The sequence below is a fragment of the Scaptodrosophila lebanonensis genome, unplaced genomic scaffold (genome assembly GCF_003285725.1).
Source record: "Scaptodrosophila lebanonensis strain 11010-0011.00,11010-0021.00 unplaced genomic scaffold, SlebRS2 tig00000096-arrow-pilon, whole genome shotgun sequence".
Lineage (NCBI taxonomy): Eukaryota > Metazoa > Arthropoda > Insecta > Diptera > Drosophilidae > Scaptodrosophila > Scaptodrosophila lebanonensis.
The window spans coordinates 4,562,668-4,586,506 of NW_022060567.1; the positions used below are offsets into that span (position 1 = coordinate 4,562,668).

The following is a 23,839-nucleotide window of genomic DNA, read 5'->3' on the forward strand; positions in this document are numbered from 1 at the left end:
CATATCTATAACATGCGATCTAGCACCTGTTTTAAAATGTTGTATAATTCTTAATTTTAACTCATTTGTTTGGCCTCCCATATGAGTGCTACCAAATAGCTAAATTACAAATTTACTTGTATCTAATTCTTTCGATAAAAGTTCATGGAACTGTTCATTTTATGTACGAGTATATTTAAAGAAGATTTTTTTTGTATTCAAAGTTCTATTTCTATTTTTTCAAGAAGCTCCTTTTGAAAAAGCATAGTTTTGAAAAATTTAACTTTGGTCCAACCTGTTTCAGTAATTTAAATTGCGTCCAATATTCCCATTCCGGATAAGATCAAATTGTGTGAAAACGAAATTCCCAAATATTCAGAATCACTAAATGACTTCGTAACTAAGAATATTAGGGACACAGTAGGGTATAAAGTTTGCAGTACATGACCACGGAGGAATATAATTTTCTTTGTAATACAGAGATGGAGGTATAAGTATATGTAATTACGTCTGTTACTTAAATGTTAAAGTGTGAACAATTATCTAATCACCCGATTTCCAAAAGTCTACTACACTACGTAGCTTCGTATGCTTCGATTTCGGTAGCAAGGGTATCCGCATTTTAGCAAAATTTGATCGATTAAAGGATATTTTGGCAAGCGGAAGTTACTGCGATAATGGAGGCCACACGACACATCCCCAGCCACAGTAGATAGTTGGCCGATTTACATTTGCTCGGAAAGTCAAGCAGCAGTTTACTCCAATCTGAACCACTCGAAGGTCATCACAGTCGCCCGACATCGAGTGCATTTGCTTTGTAGAAGGGCTGAGGGAGGGAACCACCGCATGGACAACCACGCGCTACCAATGATCCAGCAGAAAGTAAAAAAATCTATGTGTTCGGGCAAGGCTAACCCAACAGTCTCCGGCCGCCAAAAAAAACAGTAAAGTTCCTAAAGTTAGTTAGGATGGAAGGCTCCAGGTCAGTGGGGACGTTCATTGGCCACTTGGCAGCAGATTTTGTTTTTTTTAATTGTTTACAAACAAATAATATTTGAGATTGTTGTAACGCATAACAGTGTTGTAGAAAATGTCATGAAAATCGGAGTACTTTTGTGCCTCCTTCAGGGCACTTTCTGGGCAGCTTACGATGTAAATATACATATCATATCAAAATAGTCTTAATTATTTGCTACTGATTGGATATGTAATTAAAATTAGTTTATAAGTTAGTGTTTTAAGAATTGGCCGTCGGTTGAGCATCTGGTAATTTTATAAATTAATCTTTAAGTCATTGGGCTTTATTTAAAGACACGAATTCGGGCTCTGCATCTCCCTATCACTCGCCTTCTCTATCTTTCTCTTTCCCTTACTCTCCCTCTCCTTCTCACTCTCTCTCTCTCTCTTTCGCACTACTTCTCCATGCATCTGTCTCTTAAGCATCGCGCGATTGATAAGGAAACGCGTGCTCCTCAGCCCCCTGTCTCTGTCTAGCATACATTATGTCTTAGGGCTAGGGCTAGGCACGTATAAAGGAACACATGTAGCTTCCCAGACATGGGTGGGAGTGTCCCACCAGTCTTCACGACGCCACCAAGTCTTTCTTTTCACATCATAGGCCATGGTTTCCGATGAGGCACGATCGATAGACTCTGTGGGGTCTAGTCCACCCACGAAGAAGATTGTGTGACGCAGCACTGAGACGCCTGAGTAGAATTTCGGGGATGGTATTTGTGTTTCGACATCCCAAAAGTTATACTTTATATCATAGACATAAATGCATTGCTCCAGCACACGGGATGAGTTCACATTTTCGTACCAGCCGCCACAGGAATAAATGCGATTGCCGACATTGACGAGCACATGATCACAGCATGGTCTGGGCATTGGAGCCAGCTCCTCCCACTTTTCGGTTTCGGTGTCGAAGCACCACAATGAGGACAGAATGTGTGCCAGATGAATTCCGCCTAAAAACGAGAAAAGATAAATATTAGACTCAGAGGCTTGGCTTTAAAAATATCACAAGTGGAACGATAAAGTGCCCCCTCTGCTGCAATTATTGTTCCTATCACGGCTATATAAAATTTGTCTTAAGCTCGGTCAATATTCCAAACTTGGAGTTCGTAGCTATTCAAAAGTTATCGCTACACGGACACAAAATATAATATGTATTTTGCACCTGAAACCCGCGCTCTGATGTTACATGCAATGGGTGATTAGACTTTCCAGTACACCTTTCACCCTTCAAGTGCAAAAGATGATTTGCACCAAATTAATTGTTGCCCTTAATGGTCGCTACATTTCGTGGAACACTATCAAATAAAATGTTGAGAATTAACGAGCTAAGAAGGTGTCTTCGTCTACGTTTGGAGTTTTGTCTAAAATATTTATAAAACGTACAACTTTCTTTATATCATCACTGACCCTAATGAAAAGTGGAGGTCAGTCAACTCAAATAGCCATTATTATAGCTTATATGCCCTATTTCACGAACAATCGGGCCTGTTTTGAGTACCGCAGATTTCAGGTTTTACGGAATGACAGGAGCGTTAAAACTTATTTTGAAATGTATATGTGTATAAAGAATTCAATTTTTTCAATTTAAAACTTTCGGAAAGAACTTGAGTCTATGAAGATCGTTTTACCGGGAATTGTTGAAAAATTGTTGAATCTGTACGATCCAATTACTTACCCGATATATACAGCTTGCTTCCGACGGTGACGCCAGCATGCTGACTTCGATTCTCCACCAGTTTAGGCATGTAGGTCCATTTATTGGTCTCAACGTCGTATCGTTCTACATTAGAGTGGAGACTAAACAGATCTTCGGAGTTGTTATCATCGTTCTCGACGATGCCGCCAACGGCATAGAGGTGTTTTTCGCCCACGGCATTTAGAGAGAAACGACAGCGATCCAACTGTATTTGTGCCATGCCATCCCAATGGTTTCGTAAGGGACAATAACGGAACCCAAAGGGGTGGATGTACTCCTTTAGACACACATCGTAGGCACCGCCAACAATGAATAGCTCATTTTTAAGAACGGCAGTTCCATAGTTGCCTAAAATTTGCGATAAAGAACGATCATAATGAAGTCAACTGATGGAAATCGCTTTTGATTTTTTTTTTGATTGAGTAGGATGGATTTAAGCAATTAATTATTATAATATCGCAGTTGAAGCAAAGTGAATGTTCGGAATGATTTAACAAATAATTGGACAAAAACACATATCTACATACATATATATGTATGTAGCTTACGAAGCACATTTCTTTAGAGATCCCAAGAAGCCCATGTCCTATTTAACTATTTATTTAAATTAAGTTATTGTAGCATTTCCATAAAGACACGGCTCTAGAACTCTACGCAAAGGGGCTTCTTTTCTATGGGTTACATTTACATGCCTACTTGCAACAAAACACACAGCGCATTTATAAATAAAATCACTAACTAGTATGTAGACTTACATTGATCAAGATGGGGAATGGTTGTCAACTCGAACCACTTCATGAGCGATGGTGAGAAGCACATAATCCCATTAGTTAGACCATTATACTCGAATCCTCCGATTTTGAGAAGGCTGAGCTCCATGCCGCGTACGTTTACCGGTCCCTGAAGGACAGGGTCTATGTCGACGATAGAGCTAAGGATGGGATATTGTTTCATTCTGTTTAAATACTCCTTTTTCAGTCGGTAATAGCAAGAGACTGGCAATATCTGAGGAGCACCCTCGCCCACCGATACAACTATGTGGCGTAATGACTTTATATTCTTATACGTAATGTGATTCCAATGGACGAGATGCCACAGCTCGCTTAGTTTAGCATCATCAAGCTTCTGCTGCACACCATATACGCACAGCAGCTGCACCAACTTGTGCTCACTCACATCCATCGGGAAGTTGCAGGATAGTACGTAGCGGAGCTGATCCACCTTAATGTCTTTGAAATCGGACGATGATGCAAATTCCTTAAAGTGGGCGCATATAAAGCGATAGGCGCGTTCTGCAAGTCTGTCTTGGCTGTAGATATCGCCCAGGCTGGCAATAGCCAAGCAATTGTCCATGTTGATCTTTTGTTCAAGAAAGGCAGTGCAACGTTCAATCACATCCTTCACCTGAACGTGGGTGGAGGCAGCTAACAACTCTTCGATGTTTTCCACATTCAGTTCTAACGCCGATGTGTATATATAGTCGATAATTGCGCCAATAGCGCGTGCCGATACACCATGAAGCTCAATCTCTTCCGTGCGCGACTCAATCATGGCACTGCCGGCGAACATGGCACAAAAGTAGTCGCTGCTGGCGGCAAGCACAACGCGATGAGCCTACAAAGAGTTGCATGAACGCCATTGCGTGTTGCACAAGAATGGAGCCACTTACCTTAAAGCGAACGTTCTCCACCAGAAGTGTGACATCGGTGAGCTTGCATTCGTTGCGCAGCTTGTTGAGACCTCGCAATATATTCTCCTTATCTGTGGCGACGCCTGTGAGCTCGTCGGAAGCGGCGGACATCTTGATGGGGGGCGTCCCTGTCCCCTGGTTTTGTTTTCTATGTGCGCTTATCGCGAATTACGTAGCCGTCTAATGTGCCGATTATGTCTCATGTCATACCCAATGTCTTAAAAAATGCGACGACGGCGTCGTCGGCGGACCCCAAGGTTGGGGAACACAGCGAAATTGCTTGTATGTACGTGCGTTTTTGCTGATAATCAAATAGACGCCAGCAAACAAACACAATAAATTTTTGATAGCAATGATTTCTGTTCGGGGGTTTCTGTGTTTCCTTTTTTTCTAATACTTACAATTATTGTGTACGGCAAGAGTAGTAGGCAGCGCTTATCTACAACTTGTGTGAATATTCGGTGTGCCTAATAAACAAATTTCTAAAACATTTGCAACTGAGCGTGTGAATCGCCTCACGATTGCCACAATATGTGAATTTTTCTACGGTATTGCCTTTTGCTTTACGTTTTTTTTTGGCTTTGTTTTTACTTCTTTTGCGCAAACACTTGAAAGTAAGGTAGACACTACACGTATTAACCCAGATGACGACTAAGCGAAATGACGAATATGTAACAGGTAGTCCATGAAGTTTGAATATATTTTGACAGTTGAGCAGAACCTGATGAACTTAACATACATATATATATATATATATACATAGGGAAATTGGGTGCCCAATACTCTGGATAATTATTCTAAAGGGACACATAAAGCAGATGTGTAAATGTACAAAAAATGGGGAAAGTTAACATCATACCATACAACGCTATTGTATCGTGTGGAGCCACCTTAAGTACAGACATACATACATAAATATGCACATTTAATGCACAAACACACATACATTTATGTATTTATGTACCTATGTCAAATGGACCAGTGTGCGTATAGCACATGAAACAGCTGGACTCTAAATTCTTATGGATACACCAAATATGGAGGTAGAGTAGAATATAGAATGAATCTGCTTGAGCTTCAAACACTGACAGGTTTCTGTGGAATTTAGGCCTGTTTTTTCTATTAAAAAACTCCCATTATGATATTTTATTTACGCCGCCGATTTCACTCAGCTGTTGATAATCGATAACAATACGAGGAAAGTGGCAACCTTTTGTAATGCTGCGCTCTGTCAGTGTTGGTGAGTGCGACATAATTGCGCACACTTTGGCATTTTCATCCATTCGCCCAAAGTACATTATGTAGCGCGTTTCAGATATGGTCACACTGTAGTCATACGTCTTTTCTTCTTCGTTGCAAGCGGATGCAGTTTCGTATAAAAAAAAAAAAAAACATAATTAATTTTGTAACGCTCAAACGCAACACACACTGCTACCGAATGTATAACACTGTGCTAAACTACTAAACCAAATTAAATGTTAATACACCAGCTATAAAATAATTGGCAATAGAAGTCAAATTTCTGCCGCTCGCGAGTAATGTGCGTGTAATAATTTGCTGAAGTGAGAAAGGCAAGAAGTGCGTTCAAATACAACGTAAACGAAGTGAATTGAGAATATTGGCGGCGGAGCGATGAACAAATAATATTAAACAGAAAGCAACAGCCTACAGTTGCCTATAGTTAGGGTCTTTGCCGCCCCGCTCGTAAATTGTTATTGGCAGCCGCAGCTTATTGCGAAGTGTTGTTGTTTCTGTTCTTGTCGTTGGCTTTGTGGCCAACGCCGACGCCGCCAATTAATGCTCGTGTATACATATACATATGTATATACTATGAATAGTATATAACATGCATATGAGTACGTTGTTGCTGTATGTTGTTGCTACCGTTGCCAGTGTCACCATAATAAAAACAATAACAACAACAGCAGCAGCAACGGCGACAAGAACTTAAAAGAGATGTTGATGATATCGTGAATTTGGCAAAATGTGCAAAATTCTTTTTTTTTTGTTTTATATTTAATTTAATTATTGCGTTTGCGTAAATCGTATAACACAGGCATAGCAACAACAGTATTTAGAGGAAAAGCGAAAAAAAGCTTGATGCGATAAACAATCTCATGAGCCCTAGTGAACTTTCCTGTCAATGCAATTGTTAATTTTCTTATGTGCGGTTGTTTGTGTCTATTCTTTTAGCATAACAAAATTGATTTTTGTTCAACGCTCGAAAGTGAAGTGATCCCAAAACTAAAAAAGGGCGCTACAACATTGAAATTATTGCTCTGCATGCCGCAACACAAGCAATATTAGTAGCAAATGCACTTCGCTCCACTTGGCACTGCAATAAACCACAACGGCATCCACATACGTACATACACGCACGCATATGTATATACGCACTAATACACGTGCGTCTCTTCGTGTGCGTGTGCTCCATTTGGCCGCAATTGAAGCCGCCGCGCTGCCTTTTGGTAAGTTGTCTGTCTGTTTTTTTCATTACACTTTTTGTTTATTTGTGTACAATTTAAATTTATTTCGGTATAAATCTAAACAAAATGAAAACGCAACGTGCCACTGCTGTTTTTGTTGGAGTTGTTGTTGTTGCTATTGTTGCCGTTGCTGTCCCTATCCCTGTCCGTTCCTGTTTTATGTATATTACTTCTGATGTTGATACTTCGGCTTCGATGTGCATGTGTGTATTTGCTTCTTCTACTTCTTTTTTTTTTTTTTTTTTGTTATTGTTGGTGTCTTTTATACACATTTCCCGTTGTACATAAACAGCGAAAGTTGTCTTCCTGCTTTTTTCATTGCTGTCTCTTCGTTTTCGTCTCAGCGCGCACTTCGCAATCGCTTAAAGGCCTGCGATGTCGACGTCGACGCCGACGCCAACTTCTCCGTCGGCAACACAAATACCCGTCACACGTTGCTCCAATATGTTTTCTCTCTCTCTCTCTCTCTCTCTCTCTCTCTCTCTCTCTTACGCTCTTTATATATCCCTTTCATTTTACTATAGTAGTGTTGCTCCTTTGTGTTGCCAAGCTCACGCTTCATTGTTGTTGGTGTTTCTGTCGTTAACTTGGTCGTCGTCATTGTCGTAACTCACAATTCCTGTTAGCAAGGGCATATGTAAATTGGGTTTAGCGGCCGCAAATCAGCCATTTTACAGAGCAGTTTCGTGCTCCTCTCATTTTATGAAAGATCAAGGGAATTGGCAGAGAGAGGGACCGACTCGTCCCCAAAACTGCAATAGGAGAAGCTTATATTAGTTCTGGTTTTTACTCGATCCTCTTGTAGATTGCAGTCATGAATCCATAGTATTCCAAATATACGGCTAAATATCTACATACATGCGCCTTTCAATTCACAGTTTTCACATTTATTAAGATTAGGTGCGTGGCATGAGATTCACGTGGCATGAGATTCAGAAATGGGAAAAGCTCTAATGACAACTTTAGAGCCCAGACACTGTACCCTGTTCCCGAAGGGAAGGCTGAAAGTGTATATGTACATATATTTTTAAACAGCATGATGAGGGAAATCGATCTTTAAATGTCCGTCTGGATGAACGTCTAGAATTCGTAAATGGCTGAGCCCACACTATCCTAATATTTCGGCAACACAAGCTTATTTTATGTCGTTCATTTTGTTCTCTTCCAACTCCTCTTTCAATGTTGTCCAAATAAGTTGATCCTTTAATAGACTATACGTAAAACTACACCCTCAAACTTCATCAGCTGGTTTGTTTATCTTGGTTTGGGTACTTCTGTGTGCAGGGTATTTCACTGTCGGTCTGTATGCCGACTGTTACGTTCTCTTTTAAAACATAGAATTTGAAGGCAAATTCTGTTTGCCTTTGGCATTCAAGTTTAAGGTGTGTTTATCCCAAATAGGAAAAGTCAAATTGATAATTACGCATAATGGCCAAAGAATAGCGTTATTCAATCAACAATTATTGCATCACAATGACAAGCGAATGCAGAAGCAGTCCAGCAAAAACGGGGCTTCAACAACACTTATAAGAAAGCCAGTGGGGCAGACAGGCGGCCGGGCAGTCGATCTGTCCGCCGAACTGGCCAAGTTCGTCAGTTGTTCCCCGGCAATTGTGGCTAAATCACGATTGTAAGAAATCGCCTTTATACTTTGTGCTGGGCCCACCAACTATAGTCGCCGAAAGCAACGAAATAAAACTAACAATTACATAAAACCTTGGATTTGTTATGAACATGACAAATGGGAGGGAGAGGCAAAGCTCTTTGATTGACGGACACAACGAGCGAACAGCAGTACAAGCTCAAAATGCAGCCAATGACTGCAATCATGATGATCATTATGATGACGAAGGGTCATTAATAGTGAAGATAGCGTAACTGTACAATAAGGCAATGAACTTTCCATAGTTTGCTTGATTAACTGTCTGCTTTTTACGTAATTTCATGAAGAGAAAATCAAATCAAGACAATTATTTCACAACACAATTAAAGAAGTCTCCAAATGAGTGGGTGTATTTTTGGATTTTGATGTTTTTTGCTATATAGTTCGTTGAACTGTAAAAGCTCTATAATATTATTAGGGTTAACCCCCAAGAAGTGTTCCTCATTTGTTCCTACTATAATTACTATTACAGCGTTTTTGAGAGTTTACACAAAGATTGAAATATTAGAAGGCATAGGTCTTCATATTCAACATGTTAAAAAATTGGTCTGGTTATACATATATTTTTAAGATTTTTTTATTGGAAAGAATAACAATGCATTAGAACAATTATATTTAGTATCATAAAAATAATTAAGATGTTGAGTTATTGATATTAGTTCTTAAACATTTTTAATTTGAAATAGCTTGTACTCACTCCCACAACATCAACAACAGCTGCGGGCAGAGCTTTGACAGAGATTATATGTATGGCTATAACTTTCTTAACTTAACTTTCATAATTGATCTATCATATTGAAATTTGACATACGAACACATAATCACTAATGGGATGTAGTCAGCAAATTTCGATATTCCAAGAATTACGGGAGTTGTACAAAATCACTTAGAGCGGGGAGTTTGAAGGGTGCATCGGGAAAAAGTCATACTCGTACTTTCTCGGACTTGGAAGAATCTGGATACAAAGTTTGGTTATTCTAGCTCCTATACTTTCTGAGATCCTTGCATTCATACAGACAGACGCACAGGGCTATATCGACTCGTTTTGTCATCCTGATCAATAGTATAATAGTAGTATAGCCTTTTACCCTTTGGGTATAGACTATACAAATAATCTATCCATTTGTAATTTGGTGGAAGCCATAACTCGATTGCGTTCTATATAGTTATATAGATATGTATATAAGTATACGTACTATATACGTATACATACGTATATGTGTGAATGTTTTTTATATCGCAATTGCATGACAAAACGGTTAATATACTATGACACAACCTTAAGCATACATAAATATATATTTGTATATCATGAAAAAAGGCTTAATTTATTTAATAGATAACACGAGTAGAGCGTACAAGTCGCACGAGTGCGACTGTTGTATACCCTGTACCCACCCCACTTAAACATTATTCAGTTTATAGTGTGGCATTATAAAGCACCGATAAATGCTTAACTTTGTACTGATTGTTAAGGGTTTGCGTATCTTTATATGACAGCTATATAATAAAGTTAACCGATTTTGATGAAACTTTTGATTATGGTAATTCAATTAAATAACCATAGTCAGGCTATGGGAAGATACTTTTACCGATCACTCCTATGGAAGCTACATCACTATATATATGCATGTATAAAACAGTTTGTCCTGACTGACTGATTGGCAATCAACGCACAGCCCAAACGGAAAGAGCTAGGTAGCTAAAATTTGGACACAAGTTTTCATTCACAGAAATCCAAAAGGGGGAACACGGGCTTCAACGTTTGTATGAAAAATCTGCAATTTTCATTCGATTGGCTTCAAACTTGGTATGAAAGAATAAAAAAAACACGGGTTTTTCACCATATTTCTTGGGACATGAAAAAGGGGGGTTTTCCTGTGGAAAAATTGAAACATAATCAACATACGGTAAGAGCTAGGAAGCTAAATTTTAAGCTCAAGTATCCTATCATAGTGTAGGTGCCAACTAAGAAGGGCTTTTGGAAAATTTGAGTTCCAAGTGGAGAAAATCGAGCTCCAAAGTTTGTTTGAAAAATCCGCATTTTCCACAAATCAACTTCAAATTTGGTTTATGTACATACATATATGTATATGTATTAGGTTTGCGCGAGCTGAAAAATGTAACAGGCAGAAGGAGGCGTGGCAGACCCCACAAAGTATATATATTCTTGATCAGCGTGACAAGACGAGTCGATCTAGTCCTGTCTGTTCGTATGAACACCTGGATTTCAGAGACTAAAGAGCTAGAGATTCCAAATTTTGCACAAAGATGTGTTATGTGTGTACGATGTGCAACTTTGTTTATTTTATTGATTTTCAACTCGTATAATCGCCTATATCAGAGAGACTATAAAACCTAGGGACACCAAATTTTAGTCCCCTACATCCATGGCTGTTTTCTAGTATAGCCTTTTACCTTTTCTGCACTGGGTATTGTAAGATCCTGTCCACTTTGTTGTTTTTGTTGCTGTTATTGTAGCTCTGGTACAATTTCCGGACATGCCTTGAGCAACTGCTTCGCAAGGCAATTTTTCCCCCATGCACCCATATGTATGTATGTATGTATGTATGTACATATGTTCAGGCACTTGACTTGTCTTGCGCTTGTTGATTTCTATTGAGGCTTATTATTGTTTTGTATTCTGGCTTGCTGTCATTTCATTAGAACAAGTGTGCACCTTATCGCTCTACCTACGACTATGTATGTATGTATGTATGCATGCAAGTAGGATGTAAAGCAATCGAGTATTGCACAAGTAATGTACTTGTATTTTATTGCAATACGCCCGCTAATGCTGTGTTGCCTATTGTTGCTGCCATTTCCGTTCTTCAACAGCAGCCACAACTCATTTTTGGATTCATGGATATCATGTAGTATATGCATATGTACGTATGTATTATTATTATTATTATAAAGCGCAATACCCAACATTCACGGCCAGGGTCACACTTCAACTTCAAATGAGAAAACAAAACAACGAGCGTCGAAAGTTGCGCACAACTTGAAATTTGCTATCGTAAAAAACAGAAACAGTAAAAGGCATGACAAACAAATGCGCTCGCTGACTGATAAATGTGGACAAAACAAACAGCAACAGCACCACCACCGCCACCGCCACCCCAACAATAACAACAACAACAACCACATTACGACAACAGAGCCACTTATCGGCCGAACAAAAGCAACAAAAACACCAATGCATCAACAGCAATTGCAAAAAAAAGCACAAACACACATACACACCTCTCTATAGCTTAGATAAATGAAGTGCAGCCGATAAATAGCAAGAAAAAAGGTACATATCTGTACTTAAATGTGGGTGGGGGGCGGTTGGTCGGTGTGGTTGGCTGAATAGATTTGGATTTGCATTCGTTTGTTCGTACTTTGAAAAACTCCCACTAGGTAGTACACCAACCAAGTTCTAGCTCTCCGCCAGTAACAATATCAACCTTTTTTGAGTATGAAAGCGTAGTATGTACATACTTGTATGCATTCGGTTCATACTCATTTATGGTCAGAAAAGCATCAGAAGCAAAAGAAATTCGGTTAGTCCAATTACATATAACTCAGAACTAATACATCTACATACCTTTCATTGAATAGAGTGAGGGAATACTGTTTTTGGTAATCAAGTGTTTATAACATCCATAAATAGACCACATGTTATATTTACATGTATATCTGTTCTTCCGTCCCTCTGCTTTAATCAAAGCCCTTCTTTCAGTTTTTAAGCTTTGCACCAAGGCAAGATCAACCATATTAAAACGCTACCATATTAATGACAAACTAAATAATATTAATATTCTTCCACGCATAACCAAAAAATATATTACTGTTTTCGTATATATTGCTTTATTATTTTATTTAATGCAAATTGAAGCTCAGCAAAAACGCTGTTGTTCAAAACACAAAGCTTGCACATAGACTGTCTTATACATCTACACATATGTATGTACATACATATTTATGTATGTATGTATACAGGGTGCGCCATCTTTTATGTCGGTATGTAAACATTGAATATCTTTGAAAATAAACAGCCGATTTCCAAGTAAGAGATATTTTTATTTAATTTGGTTCTGTACAATTTCTTGAACTGAGGTTTTCAACAGTGGTCTACTCAAGTCAATCGGTTCACTAATGACAAAGTTATTCAATATTTACATACCGCACCCTGTATGTATATGCCGTACTCGAATCGATGTGATTGCGATAAATTTGTGGTCATTGTTATTACTGCGAATTTCCCACAGCCGACTATCATGCAAAACTAAAATCTTTATCGTGCAATTCTACGAGCGAGCAATACGAAACAAGAGAAAACGCTATAATCGAGAAAGCCCGACAGTGAAATCAAAAAATAAAGTAAACTCCGGTTGTCTGGATATTACAAGTAGAAGAGTCTACATAAAAAGTTTGGCGAATGTGAGGTCAACCGACTCCGCAATCTATACGTTCATTCAGACAGACGGACTTGGCTCTGTCGATTCGTCTCGTCATACTGATTGAGAACATATGTACATATGTATGTACTTTTTGGGATTGCAGATGCTTCCTTCGCCCTGTTACATATGTATGTATGTACTTTGCACAAACGAGATATTCAGTATATCTATGATTTCACCAATCGAATGTACAAATGTTGGCCTGCGGCATCCTTCCCAGGATCAAAAAATCTATTTTCAATCAATCAATCAATAGAATATTAATGTAGTGCGCTGACACCATATGCTGCTTTCAACCTGGTGATTAAAAAAAGATTTTAGAAGTATACAAAAGCTCTTTTTCCCAAAACTATAAAGTAAATCGCATTAAACCGTTATTTTCGTCTGTGTCGAAACTACTGTATCCCCTACTATTTCGGTGCTGTCGAATATTTCATTAGGACACATACATTTTTTTCCTGCTACCTTTGGTCTTTACTATATAGTTGTTCAACTGAAACCTTTCTAAATCTTATTTCTATAAGAGTTATATGTTATGGTGACTAGGTCGGGTTCGGCATTTCAAAAAGAACTCATGCCGTCAAGGGAATAATTATTATGAAGCTCGAAAACCTACATATCTGCATTTTTATTTGAATATCATTGATTTTCATATATATCTCTCGATGGACATATTGTTTAATTGGTGTCGGTAATCAAAAGTTCTCCAAGAGGTGCTGAAAGTTGGCCAATCGAAAAACTGTATAATTTATTCTCTTTTGCGGTAATCACTATATTTCTATTGCATTCTATTTGTTAGATCCCACAGTTTTGTAGAAAAAATTAAGTTGAAAGTTGTAGCACATGATGTTTGGTTTGAAGAACATACATTTATTTCGGGAATTGTCAGCGCAACCCACCACTTTTTTTTTGCTGCCAATGAATTTTGTATGGAATAGATTGTGAAGATTATTAAAGGCTCATTTCTCTTAAGAAAAGCAAGCAGCATCAGAAGAATTGTTCGGGTATTTTCATTCAAATATGTACAAGTATACTATGTACTCGTATAGTACAAGTATATTGCCTTTCATCCCATTATTTGCCTGTCTCTCTGTACTCGTAAGCCCAACTGCCAATCGTTGTCTTTCCTGCTGCTCAGGTGCAGCACGCTGATTACATTTTACACAACACGCCGGAAGAGTCGAAAGGAAATGCAGCAGGAAGCATCAGTGTCAGCACCAACGTCAGCATTGCCTGCAACTGAACCTGGTCGAGATTGTGAATGGGCGTCCGCCGGTTCAAGCCCATCAACGTCTCACATTATCAACTTGAGCATCGTGATTATCTAATGATTGTCAGTGGTAGCCGACTGACGGGTTGACTGTCTGACTGTCTGATTGTCTGACTGCGTGATGGCCGCCTTGTCCGTTCCGTGTTTAGGGGCGCTGGGGGCGGGCGTGGCACGTGCGTGCGTGCTTGCTGGCTTGCTACAAGTGGGGTTGAACATACTACCATACATATGCACAGTGTGAAGAAAAAACCAAAACTGATACAAAAACTCACGCACACACATTCAAGCTCAATATGAAACAAACTGAACAAACAAAAAGGTAGAACAGTGAACACAAATGCGTTGGAGGACACACGACACACGACACTCGACACTCGACAATAGCAGCGACTCGGCTACCGGTGACGCTGATAACAACAACACCGGTAACAACATAGCTTGAGAATGACGGCAACAAAAGTAGCAGCAAGCGCTGCAGGCAGTAAAATATCGACCGACCAGCCGGCCGACGACGACCAAGAACGCCCGCACACAAGAAAGAAAAAGCTACAAATGTATTTCTAAGACCGATTAAAAGGAGTGTGACAAAGAGAGAGAGAGAGAGAGCAAAGGGAGGGCGGGCAAGCACAGGTGAAAGTTTTACATATATACAAGTATACTCGTATGTGAATAGATTGAGTCCTAAAGCCCTGTTTTCCCTATCCCTATCTGGTGTGACAATATTGCATGTTTAAAACAGAACCAAACCAAAAGGCGTAAACAAAACCAACTTTACAGTGCAATCTGGTGTCGGATGCTTTACAAGAACGTGTTCCAATTGCAATTGATTTCGACTATTACTAGTATTTTGTCAGCTCTATTCGATAACATCAATTCGTTTGCATGGTTTTAAATCCTTTAATTAACTAATAGTTTACCATACCTTTTGCCCGATCATTGTAAACTAAAAACTGACGGTATTAACAGCTACACAATACTTAGTAGTTGCAATAAAATCAAATCGTGATGATTTATTTTGAAACAGTTGTTGGACAAAATGGATTGGTAATTAAAATGAATTACAGAAATCCCACTGACATTGTGGCACGCATGTTCTGCCAATTGAATGAGAATTTGTTAATGGAATTTTAAACTGTAAACTGAATAGATTGTTGTCACAAACGATGGCGATGTATTCGTTTCCAAAAGAGGGCGCTAGGTGGCTTATTTTAATTTCTAATCGAACTATAGAATAGTATGCTACTCAATTTTAGTTTATTTAATTATCCGATCGTGTCCTTACAATTGAAGTGTAATTATTTAAAAATCTATTAAGTGAACACTACTAGTAATATATTGAAGTCTAATAACACTAAATATACCCCAAACTGATTTGTAAGCCAATCTTGCGATAATTTGTCGTGTGTTTTAACAATATCTCGATTGATGTCCATATTTAAATGTTCCCTATGTTCCATTTGCTCATCGAACGTGCTGGGAAACGTTCTTGCCATAAATCTCCTAGATAAAAGCCCATCATCACAGACGTCTCTAAAGACTCCATCCGCTTGACCTTCCATTCAGGGTCAACTAGAGTCTTTCAAATTTTTAATCTTCGTATTTTTTAAGATGCCACTACTCAAGGCACATGAACTATATAATTGTGCTTTGAGGACAGATCTGAAATAAAACAACAATTAATATATACATAGATGTATACTCGTATATATAGAATATTTGAAATTGATTTATAAATTTAAACCGTAGCTATAACAATTATCAAAAATTTTGGCTTGATTTTGAGCACGATTTTTGAAACTAAGCTTCTCAGAATTTGTATGCAATATTTTCATTTAATATTGGTACACATTTGATAGGCTTACTTGAATTGAAGACAAAATCTCCTTTAGTCCATCCCATGCAGCTCCTCCTCTTCTTCCAACGCCCTTTTCATTTGCACTGCCGAGTGGTGCACCCTTCCATGAACCGCGCGGGGGCAACCCCATCTCTAACCTTCCTTAGCTGCGATGCAATCGCAATCGTTGCACAGGAAATTGCTATAAACGAATCAATAGATAAAAGCATTTGCCAATTGCATCCATGGTCTTTAAAATATGGAACTCGAACGACTTGGTGCAAAGTGAAACGGCTAAGAAGGCAAGGAGGACCCAAGGCCCGTTGTATTGACATTGATTCCCTGCTCTTTATATATGCAATTTCCGTTGTATGATGACGACGATGGCGATGGCGATGACGATGACAATGTAACGACTTTTGCCACGTACCACAACTTGCCCCAACAATCAAGCCATCCAGACAACCTTCCAGTTAGTTAACAGCGGAGTATGCGAATCCGCTGGTGGCAATCATTTAGTTGGGGCCGTGGAATTGGAGTTGTAGTCAGAGTCAGAGTCAGAGTCAGCGCCAGAGTCTAGTGGGGCTGCTTTTATGTACATCTTTATGAAATATGCATTGTGTATATGCGCCTGCGTCCTCGTGCTCAGCGCTTAGTGTTCAGCGTTCAGTGCTCAGGCTCAGAGCCGGTTTATGCATCAATTGCTGGGTTGCCTGATTACTGCCGCCTGGTCCTTGAACTGTCAACGTCAGGGTTGCGCGCCTGAGCTTCTTAACTAGCCGAGGAGCTGCAGAAAATCTATCGTTTATCCTTTAACATTATTGTGAGAAGTTTTAAACAAGTAAAGTATTTCATTGAATAAATAATATGTATTTCAGAAATATTACACGTATTTAATTGTGTCGGCAAGTAAGACCAATTAAAACTCTAGAAATAACTAAATAAAACATTGAAATAGCTAAAATAAACAATACTAAGAGAATTGTTCAAATTAGACAATTTTCAATTTATTTAAAATATTATTGTTCGATGTAAAAATGTACGTATTTTTATTCCAATAGTATGTAGCATAACTTTTGGCAGCTACGGATTTTTCTCTGCCACAAGGTCCTCTTTGGAAGTTGTGTTTCAGATTGTAATCAAAATCAACCATGGCTAATAGCTTCAAGCTCCAGCTTCCAATTGCCTCTCTATCGCTCTGCACCACAAAAATAGAAACACAAGCAAACTCACGAGAAAATGCATGCTTGAAATGTTTCGACTAGATCTAAAAAGTATTATATTGCTTTTTATTTATTTTGAAACATTTAGTACACATTTTGAAGCTTTCATTTCATAAGCCTTAGTAGTTCCTTGTAATGGATGTCATACTTGTTAAATAAAAATACCAACTCTTCGCCAATAGAGATACCATTCTTGTATATATGCAACAATTTGAACTTTTGAATATACTCTTTATTTGATTTTTTGGGCTGTCTGCGTCGGATTTGTTCCAGAGTAGGCGCAGTTGCATGATTGAAGATCAAATAAAATACCTTCTGTCTTAAATGTTATAAGGGTGCTGGCCGATTTGCAGCACAATAATTAATAAAAGAAATAAACAATTATAATTAAACAACAATTCTGTCTCCCTCCATGTGCAGGGCTGTGATTTGAATCGAGTCACGAGCTCATCTCTTGTTAGTGCTGCGCTTAAGACAAAAATCGTTTGCAGCCCTGCACAAAGTTGCTGAAACAGCAGAAATGAACCGGAGCGAGTGCAGCGGCATCAGCAGCACCAACAACAACAGCAAAACAACAACAACAACAGCAGCAGCAACAGCGACGTCAGCTTTGCAGCTTCTTTTGCTTTTGTATTTTTGTTGCTTTTGCTGCTGGCTGTTGTTGTTGTTGTTGTTGTTGTCTGTCAACTCCCAATTGCATATTGCATTGAACTGTGTGTATATACTTATGTATGTATATGTATGTAAGTATATAAACATGTGTGTATGTGTAGCGACATGGCCTCGACCGCGTCAGCTTTGCATTTTACTTTTCGTGCAACTGAAGCTGCAAACTGCAAACTTAAAAGCTGGACTGCTTTGATGCTGTTGCTGTAGTTTGGGTTGCTGTTGCTGCTGCAGCCAATTTATCAATGCCCAGTAGCTGCAACGTCGCGTCATCTCTCTGACTGTACCCAAGCAATCGGCAATGATCAGCTGCCAACAGGCTGTAGACCTGCGGCCAGTGTCTAGTCGCTTGGCAAAGCCTATCTATTAACTGTTTTGATGCCACTGCTGCTACTGCTGACGCTGACGCTTACGTCAACGTTGGCGCCGCTTCATTATGCATATGCATGCGCCGCTGTTCCCCTTGACCGGGGGACCCTCCACTTTATGGACTGCCAATGACATGGCTGCAGGAGCAACCCTTGCGCTTTATCCGACAATATTCCTCACCGCTTCTGAACCACCCCCTGGGCCACGCACTCCCTGCAAAGGTCTCAATTGCATTTTAGCACTTATTATTAATGTATTTTGCATACATACATATATATACTTGTACATACGAATATGTACAAAATAGAGTAATAGGAAGAGGGGTGCGCTTGGTGAGGGATTTGGGGACCATGAAGTTGTGAAAGCTGGAAGTTTGTTTTGGACATTGAACATACATACTCGTACATACCACCAAAATCAAGACCCGGGCACAAGCACAAGCATAAGCACAGACAGAGACACACGCCCTTGCCCCGTGTTGTCTAGCAACCCCCAAAAAGCGTAGCAGCCCCAGTCCCTGCGCCATACACTTGCAACCCGCTTGTGGGCTTTGTGCTTTCATTCATAAATGGATTTTAAAGTGCATGCAATCTTGGGTGGTTGGGTCACTTAAATTATGCGCTGGGCGGTTCTCTCCGCATGTGCCTCTTGTACTTATGCATATGTATGTATGTATGTATGTATGTATGTATGTGAAGCATACGGGGGGACGGAGTGTTGAGCTGTTGCTGCTATTATTGACATGAGTATGCACTCTCACTCTTCATTATAAAATTAAAAATACATATGGATGTGTGACGGTGTGTATGTACATCTGTAAGCTGACACACACACTCGCAAACTCGCGTTCTTGCAAACAAACTACCAACTAATCGAAAACAAAAAGCACAAGATAAACCTTAAGGTCCATGGGTGAGGAGGGGATCATATCGTGCATATATTTAAGGGTGCATCCTGGATCTTTTTCGTAATTAATGATAGTTGTCCGTCTTTAGATCTACTATAATCCCACCCAATACGCACAGTGGATCTTTTTTTATTTATTTATTTATTTATTTATTTATTTATTCCTAGTGCTACAAGAATGATTCTTATAAATTAATGCACTAGTCACATTAATTAAATTTCCTTAGATATTATTAAAATTCAAGTGATTTCATTAGCGTACTTAACCTATTTATATTAGATACATTTTAATTATACATAAATTTAAAGTGTATTTGGTTCTTATTTTTAATATTATTATTATTTTATAATCAGAACAAAAATGTTGCCTTTTAAGTAATTGTATACAGTTGCAAAGCCCGTCCGAAGATCTACTATAATCCCACCTAATACATTATCCCAATACGAACAGTATTGAATAAAAACGAACAGTGTATATATTTTAAGTCATTAAAGATTGTTACAGAGTCTGTCCTTAGATCTTGTATAATTCCACCAAATATGTACAGCATTGGTTGGAAACGAACGATTTGTCTTGTCTAACATTGCCTCCCGGTCCCTGTTCCACTTGAAAAACAGTCCATTTTTTATGAAATTTAAAATTAAATCAAATTTGTGTGATCCTGATAATGCAGGCATATAGTACTCGCCAAGTTTAGTATTCTAGCACTTATACTTTCTGAGACCCGTGTGTTGATACAGATGGATATGGATATATCGACTCGTCTTGTCATCCTGATCGAAAATATATATACTTTGTGGGGTCTGGGTAACAGGCTATAAAAGACGATTTCTTGTAAGCCCTTCTTTATTTACATACTTGATACATGTAATCATCGTCTAATATTCCAACAAATAGGTGGTTCCTCCATACCACCCAGTTGCTGCTAATGTTTTTTTTTTTTTTTGTAAATGGTTGAAAATGACTCGGCCATTTGACTTGACAATAGATTTCAACAAAATTCATTAAAAAAGATAATTCAGTTGACTGTACCCTTTGTTTTAATTTCAATCTTTTTATTTGATCGTTACGACATCAAAACTCATGCAACAACAATAGTGAGTGGTTGTTGTTGCTATTGCATTTGAAATTTGTTGCAGCTTGATTGATGATGCATACACATATTCAAGGGTAAGGCTAATGCTACGAATTCAACTTGTAGTCCAGTTGCCTATTATTTTCAATTATTTGCGCGCGCAATTGCATGGGAATTCGAAAGTAGCCACGATATTGGTAGACTCATTTGATTTTGTTTTTTATTGCACCCTAAGTACCGGGCCGCAACAGTACTTCATTAATAATTCGTCAATAATTGCAGGCTGTGTTGAGAGGCCATGATAATGAACCTGAAATTAGAGTCCGGATAATCGGCCAGATTATTGAATAAAACTGAAGAATATGCGCCCACATTGCTCAGAATCGTTCAACAGAGCTAGTGGTTTCAATTGTTGTTTTGGATGAGCGGTGCGTAGTAATTTAATTGAAAGTTCAGACGATAATTCAAATATTTACTGAACTGCTAAAATTTCTTTATTCCTTTAATTTAAGAATCTGAAATATAGAAATCTCTCAAAAATACCACTTTAATGGTGGGCTTTGTGGTGGCTCTTTGAATTCACTCAGTTCCTTCACGAAGTGATAATCTTAATTCCTAAATCCAAGATGAAAATTAACATATTGTTCGGAATTGTGGAAGCACTAAAGAAAACATAAAACTCGAAAGAGTATACGAGGTATACTAGTTTAAAAATAAAACATTGTACTTTGAATTTCTAAATATAATTATATAATATAAATATAATTCTGTTTTTACACAGTAGATTGGTTCCAGAAACAACCGTGTAAAAAAAGACATTTATCATATGCAAAAATAGGTGATTGGTTCCTTATCTCTAAAGAAATATATATGCAATTTTTAATTTTCAAACCGTGTTATATCAAAATCGTGTAAAAAAAGACCGTGTACAAACAGAATTAGGTGTACATATATTTTTCCATCTGAGTGCCAAATCGTAATAAACAAAAAAGTCATCCTTCTAAGTGTGAAGTAAACTCACTTTTTGATATCTTTATACCCTGTACCCAAAGAGTAAACGGGTCAAGGAAGTTATAGTCAGGAATATAATCGTCTGCAGTTTAGTACAAGTATATATTATTGAGAAAGCCCAACTTTGCGAGTCAAAAATTGTTTCTTAACATACGATTCGTGTACATACACACATATATGTATCGTCTGCTCCATATAGTTCATTTTAATTGAACTTCGAATCATGTAAATGTATGTATGTACGCATGTGTGTGTCTATAGCAACAAAAGTAGTAGTAAGATCGACAACAACAACAACATCAACAATTATGATTGCAATAACTATATTTGGCTTACTGTAGACACAACTTTAGTTTGCCTTATCGGACGTTCCTCTAATAAAGTGGTCAAAGGCCTGAATAATTACGAATAACAAGTTCGAACGCAATGAACTCTTCTTATGCTACTTACATATATACCTGCAATACATAACACAAATATGAAGGCAAACGCATGTACTAGATCTGTAATGTTAATTGTTAATAAGTGCATTGCAGCTCTATGAAAATGAAATCCAGCCGAACAACTTAAAAGGCGGGAAATATACACATTAATTAAGATTTAGTATACTACTTATATAAGTAGGTACGAGTATACACATACGTATCATATCAGGTACTGTAACTAGCATATACATATGTTTGTACATAACTATGCTTTGTATGTTTTGTGATATCAAGCCTTGTACTGCTTTCAAATTGTTGCGCGGCACGCTGTCCGTTTTTCGTTTATTTCTAATTTCTTTTTTCACATATAAATATATACTTTTTAATATCATTTGCGCGCGTCTAATATCGTTTTGTGTTTACTTATAAATTTCGTTGTTTATTCGCTATTCGTTATCGTGTATTTCTTTTTCTTTTTGTTCTGGCTTTTCTCTATGGCCTAAGGCTAGATGGTTGTTTCTTTTTTAAATACAAACTACAATATCTATCCATTTAATGGAGCAATAAATATAGTTGACCTAGAAGACTTCAAAGAATATAAATGTAATTGTCTGCATATCCTGTGTGCAAAGGATAAAAGTGTATAAACAAAGGAAAATATATTCTTGATCGTTATTAGTCGATAATGTCATGTCCGTCTGTATGAACGGAAGGAACTCGGGGTCTAACCTTGTATATCCTTTAAGGGATGTTGACAACAATTTTCAATAATTGGCTGCAAGTCTTCTTACGATACACTACCCCACTCCTTTAGAGTGGTTGCCTTAGCTGCACAAACTTGTGAAATTATGACCAGGCAATGCCCTCCATATGGACCACACACTGATGTCGATCAGACTATAATCGAGCGAGCATGGTAGTCATACCGCAGACGAACTTAGTGTAAAGTCTACACTTCTGAAATACCTACAACACCTTGAATTATGAAAACAAAGCTTACTTAGCCACTTGTAGTACTCGATGATTGCAGAAGTATTGGGAGCTGAAGCGGACCAAACCCCCATTTAATAATTGTGCACTTGTCTCGTCAGCAATACATTTTCGAACTGACGCACTTTTCATCAAAAAGGAGATAAACTTTTTGCAGTTTGTAGAGTTCCTATTAAGTTATTATTTTGATAATAAGCTGCTTAATAAATTTGAGTAAGAATCATTTACTTTTCAGATAGGATGGATAGACTTAAAAATGTATTTAGTATTGTGGTAATACTTTAGGATAAACTATTTCGTCTTTTGTAATACATTAAGAATAGTTTCCATAAACGAGCCTTATTCATGAAGGTATGCCGACAACAGATTTGAACCACAATTTTGGGAAATCAAAAATAAAATAAATTAGTGTTGTTTGGGGTTATCCCCCAGACTCTACATACTTACCAAGTTTTGTCAATTTGGGCTTAGCCGTTGCCGAAATCCAGAGGTTCATCCAAACAGACGGACGGACATGTCTAGATCGATTTCTCTCGTTAGGCTTATAAGGAATATATGTACATACTTTATGGGGTTGGAGATGCTTCCTTCTGCCTGTTGCATAATTTGCACAAAACTTATATACCCATTGTACCCTTCTCCAACATGGTATAACAGTGAGGCCGGTCTAGTCACTAGTTGCAAATAAAAACAGTTGTGTTTTCACTACTCTAAGGCGATAATGCAACGAATATTTCGATATTCCGACTGTCCCGAAATGGAGAAAATAAGTGGGACAATGAAAGTGAAGTGCCTAATGAATGGCTGAAATATTTAAATATACTTAACTTACAAGTATGTATATTATACATACATAACTGTACAGTGCAGAAGTACTTATAATACATGCCTTTATTTATTATCAATTTCTATTCAATTATAGGGGAATCGTTTGCCCCATAAAACATATTATAATGTATTTTCTTTTTTATTTGCGCTGGTATTTGTAAATTTTTCGTTGCTTTAAGAATACATTTTTTTTATAAATATCGACAATTGACACACGGATAAACAAATGCAAAAAAGTGAGAAATGAAAAACCGAAAAAGCC

General features: G+C 38.0%; 2 protein-coding genes across 4 annotated transcripts in view; one reads left to right on the top strand and one right to left on the bottom strand.

Moving 5' to 3' along the window:
• Positions 1-942: 942 nt before the first annotated feature.
• LOC115627485 (kelch-like protein 26) lies at positions 943-4,995 on the bottom strand. Of its 2 annotated transcripts, XM_030523164.1 has the most exons (5): positions 4,784-4,995; positions 4,362-4,683; positions 3,448-4,306; positions 2,672-3,040; positions 943-1,946 (listed from the first exon to the last, which is right to left on the bottom strand). In XM_030523164.1, the coding sequence occupies exons 2-5, from the start codon at positions 4,491-4,493 to the stop codon at positions 1,480-1,482; spliced, it is 1,827 nt and encodes a 608-aa protein (XP_030379024.1). In that variant the 5' UTR covers positions 4,494-4,683; positions 4,784-4,995; the 3' UTR covers positions 943-1,479. The 2 variants fall into 2 exon arrangements, with proteins under 2 accessions (XP_030379024.1, XP_030379025.1); XM_030523165.1 differs by lacking the exon at positions 4,784-4,995 and having other exon boundaries at positions 4,362-4,715.
• Positions 4,996-5,769: 774 nt separating this feature from the next.
• LOC115627703 (rho GTPase-activating protein 21) overlaps positions 5,770-23,839 on the top strand; it is a 69,441-nt gene continuing 51,371 nt past the window's right edge. For both annotated transcript variants that reach the window (XM_030523446.1, XM_030523447.1), the window contains exons 1-2: positions 5,770-5,960; positions 6,576-6,850. The gene's annotated coding sequence lies outside the window, so the exon portion shown is untranslated. The remainder of the gene's footprint in view (positions 5,961-6,575; positions 6,851-23,839) is intronic.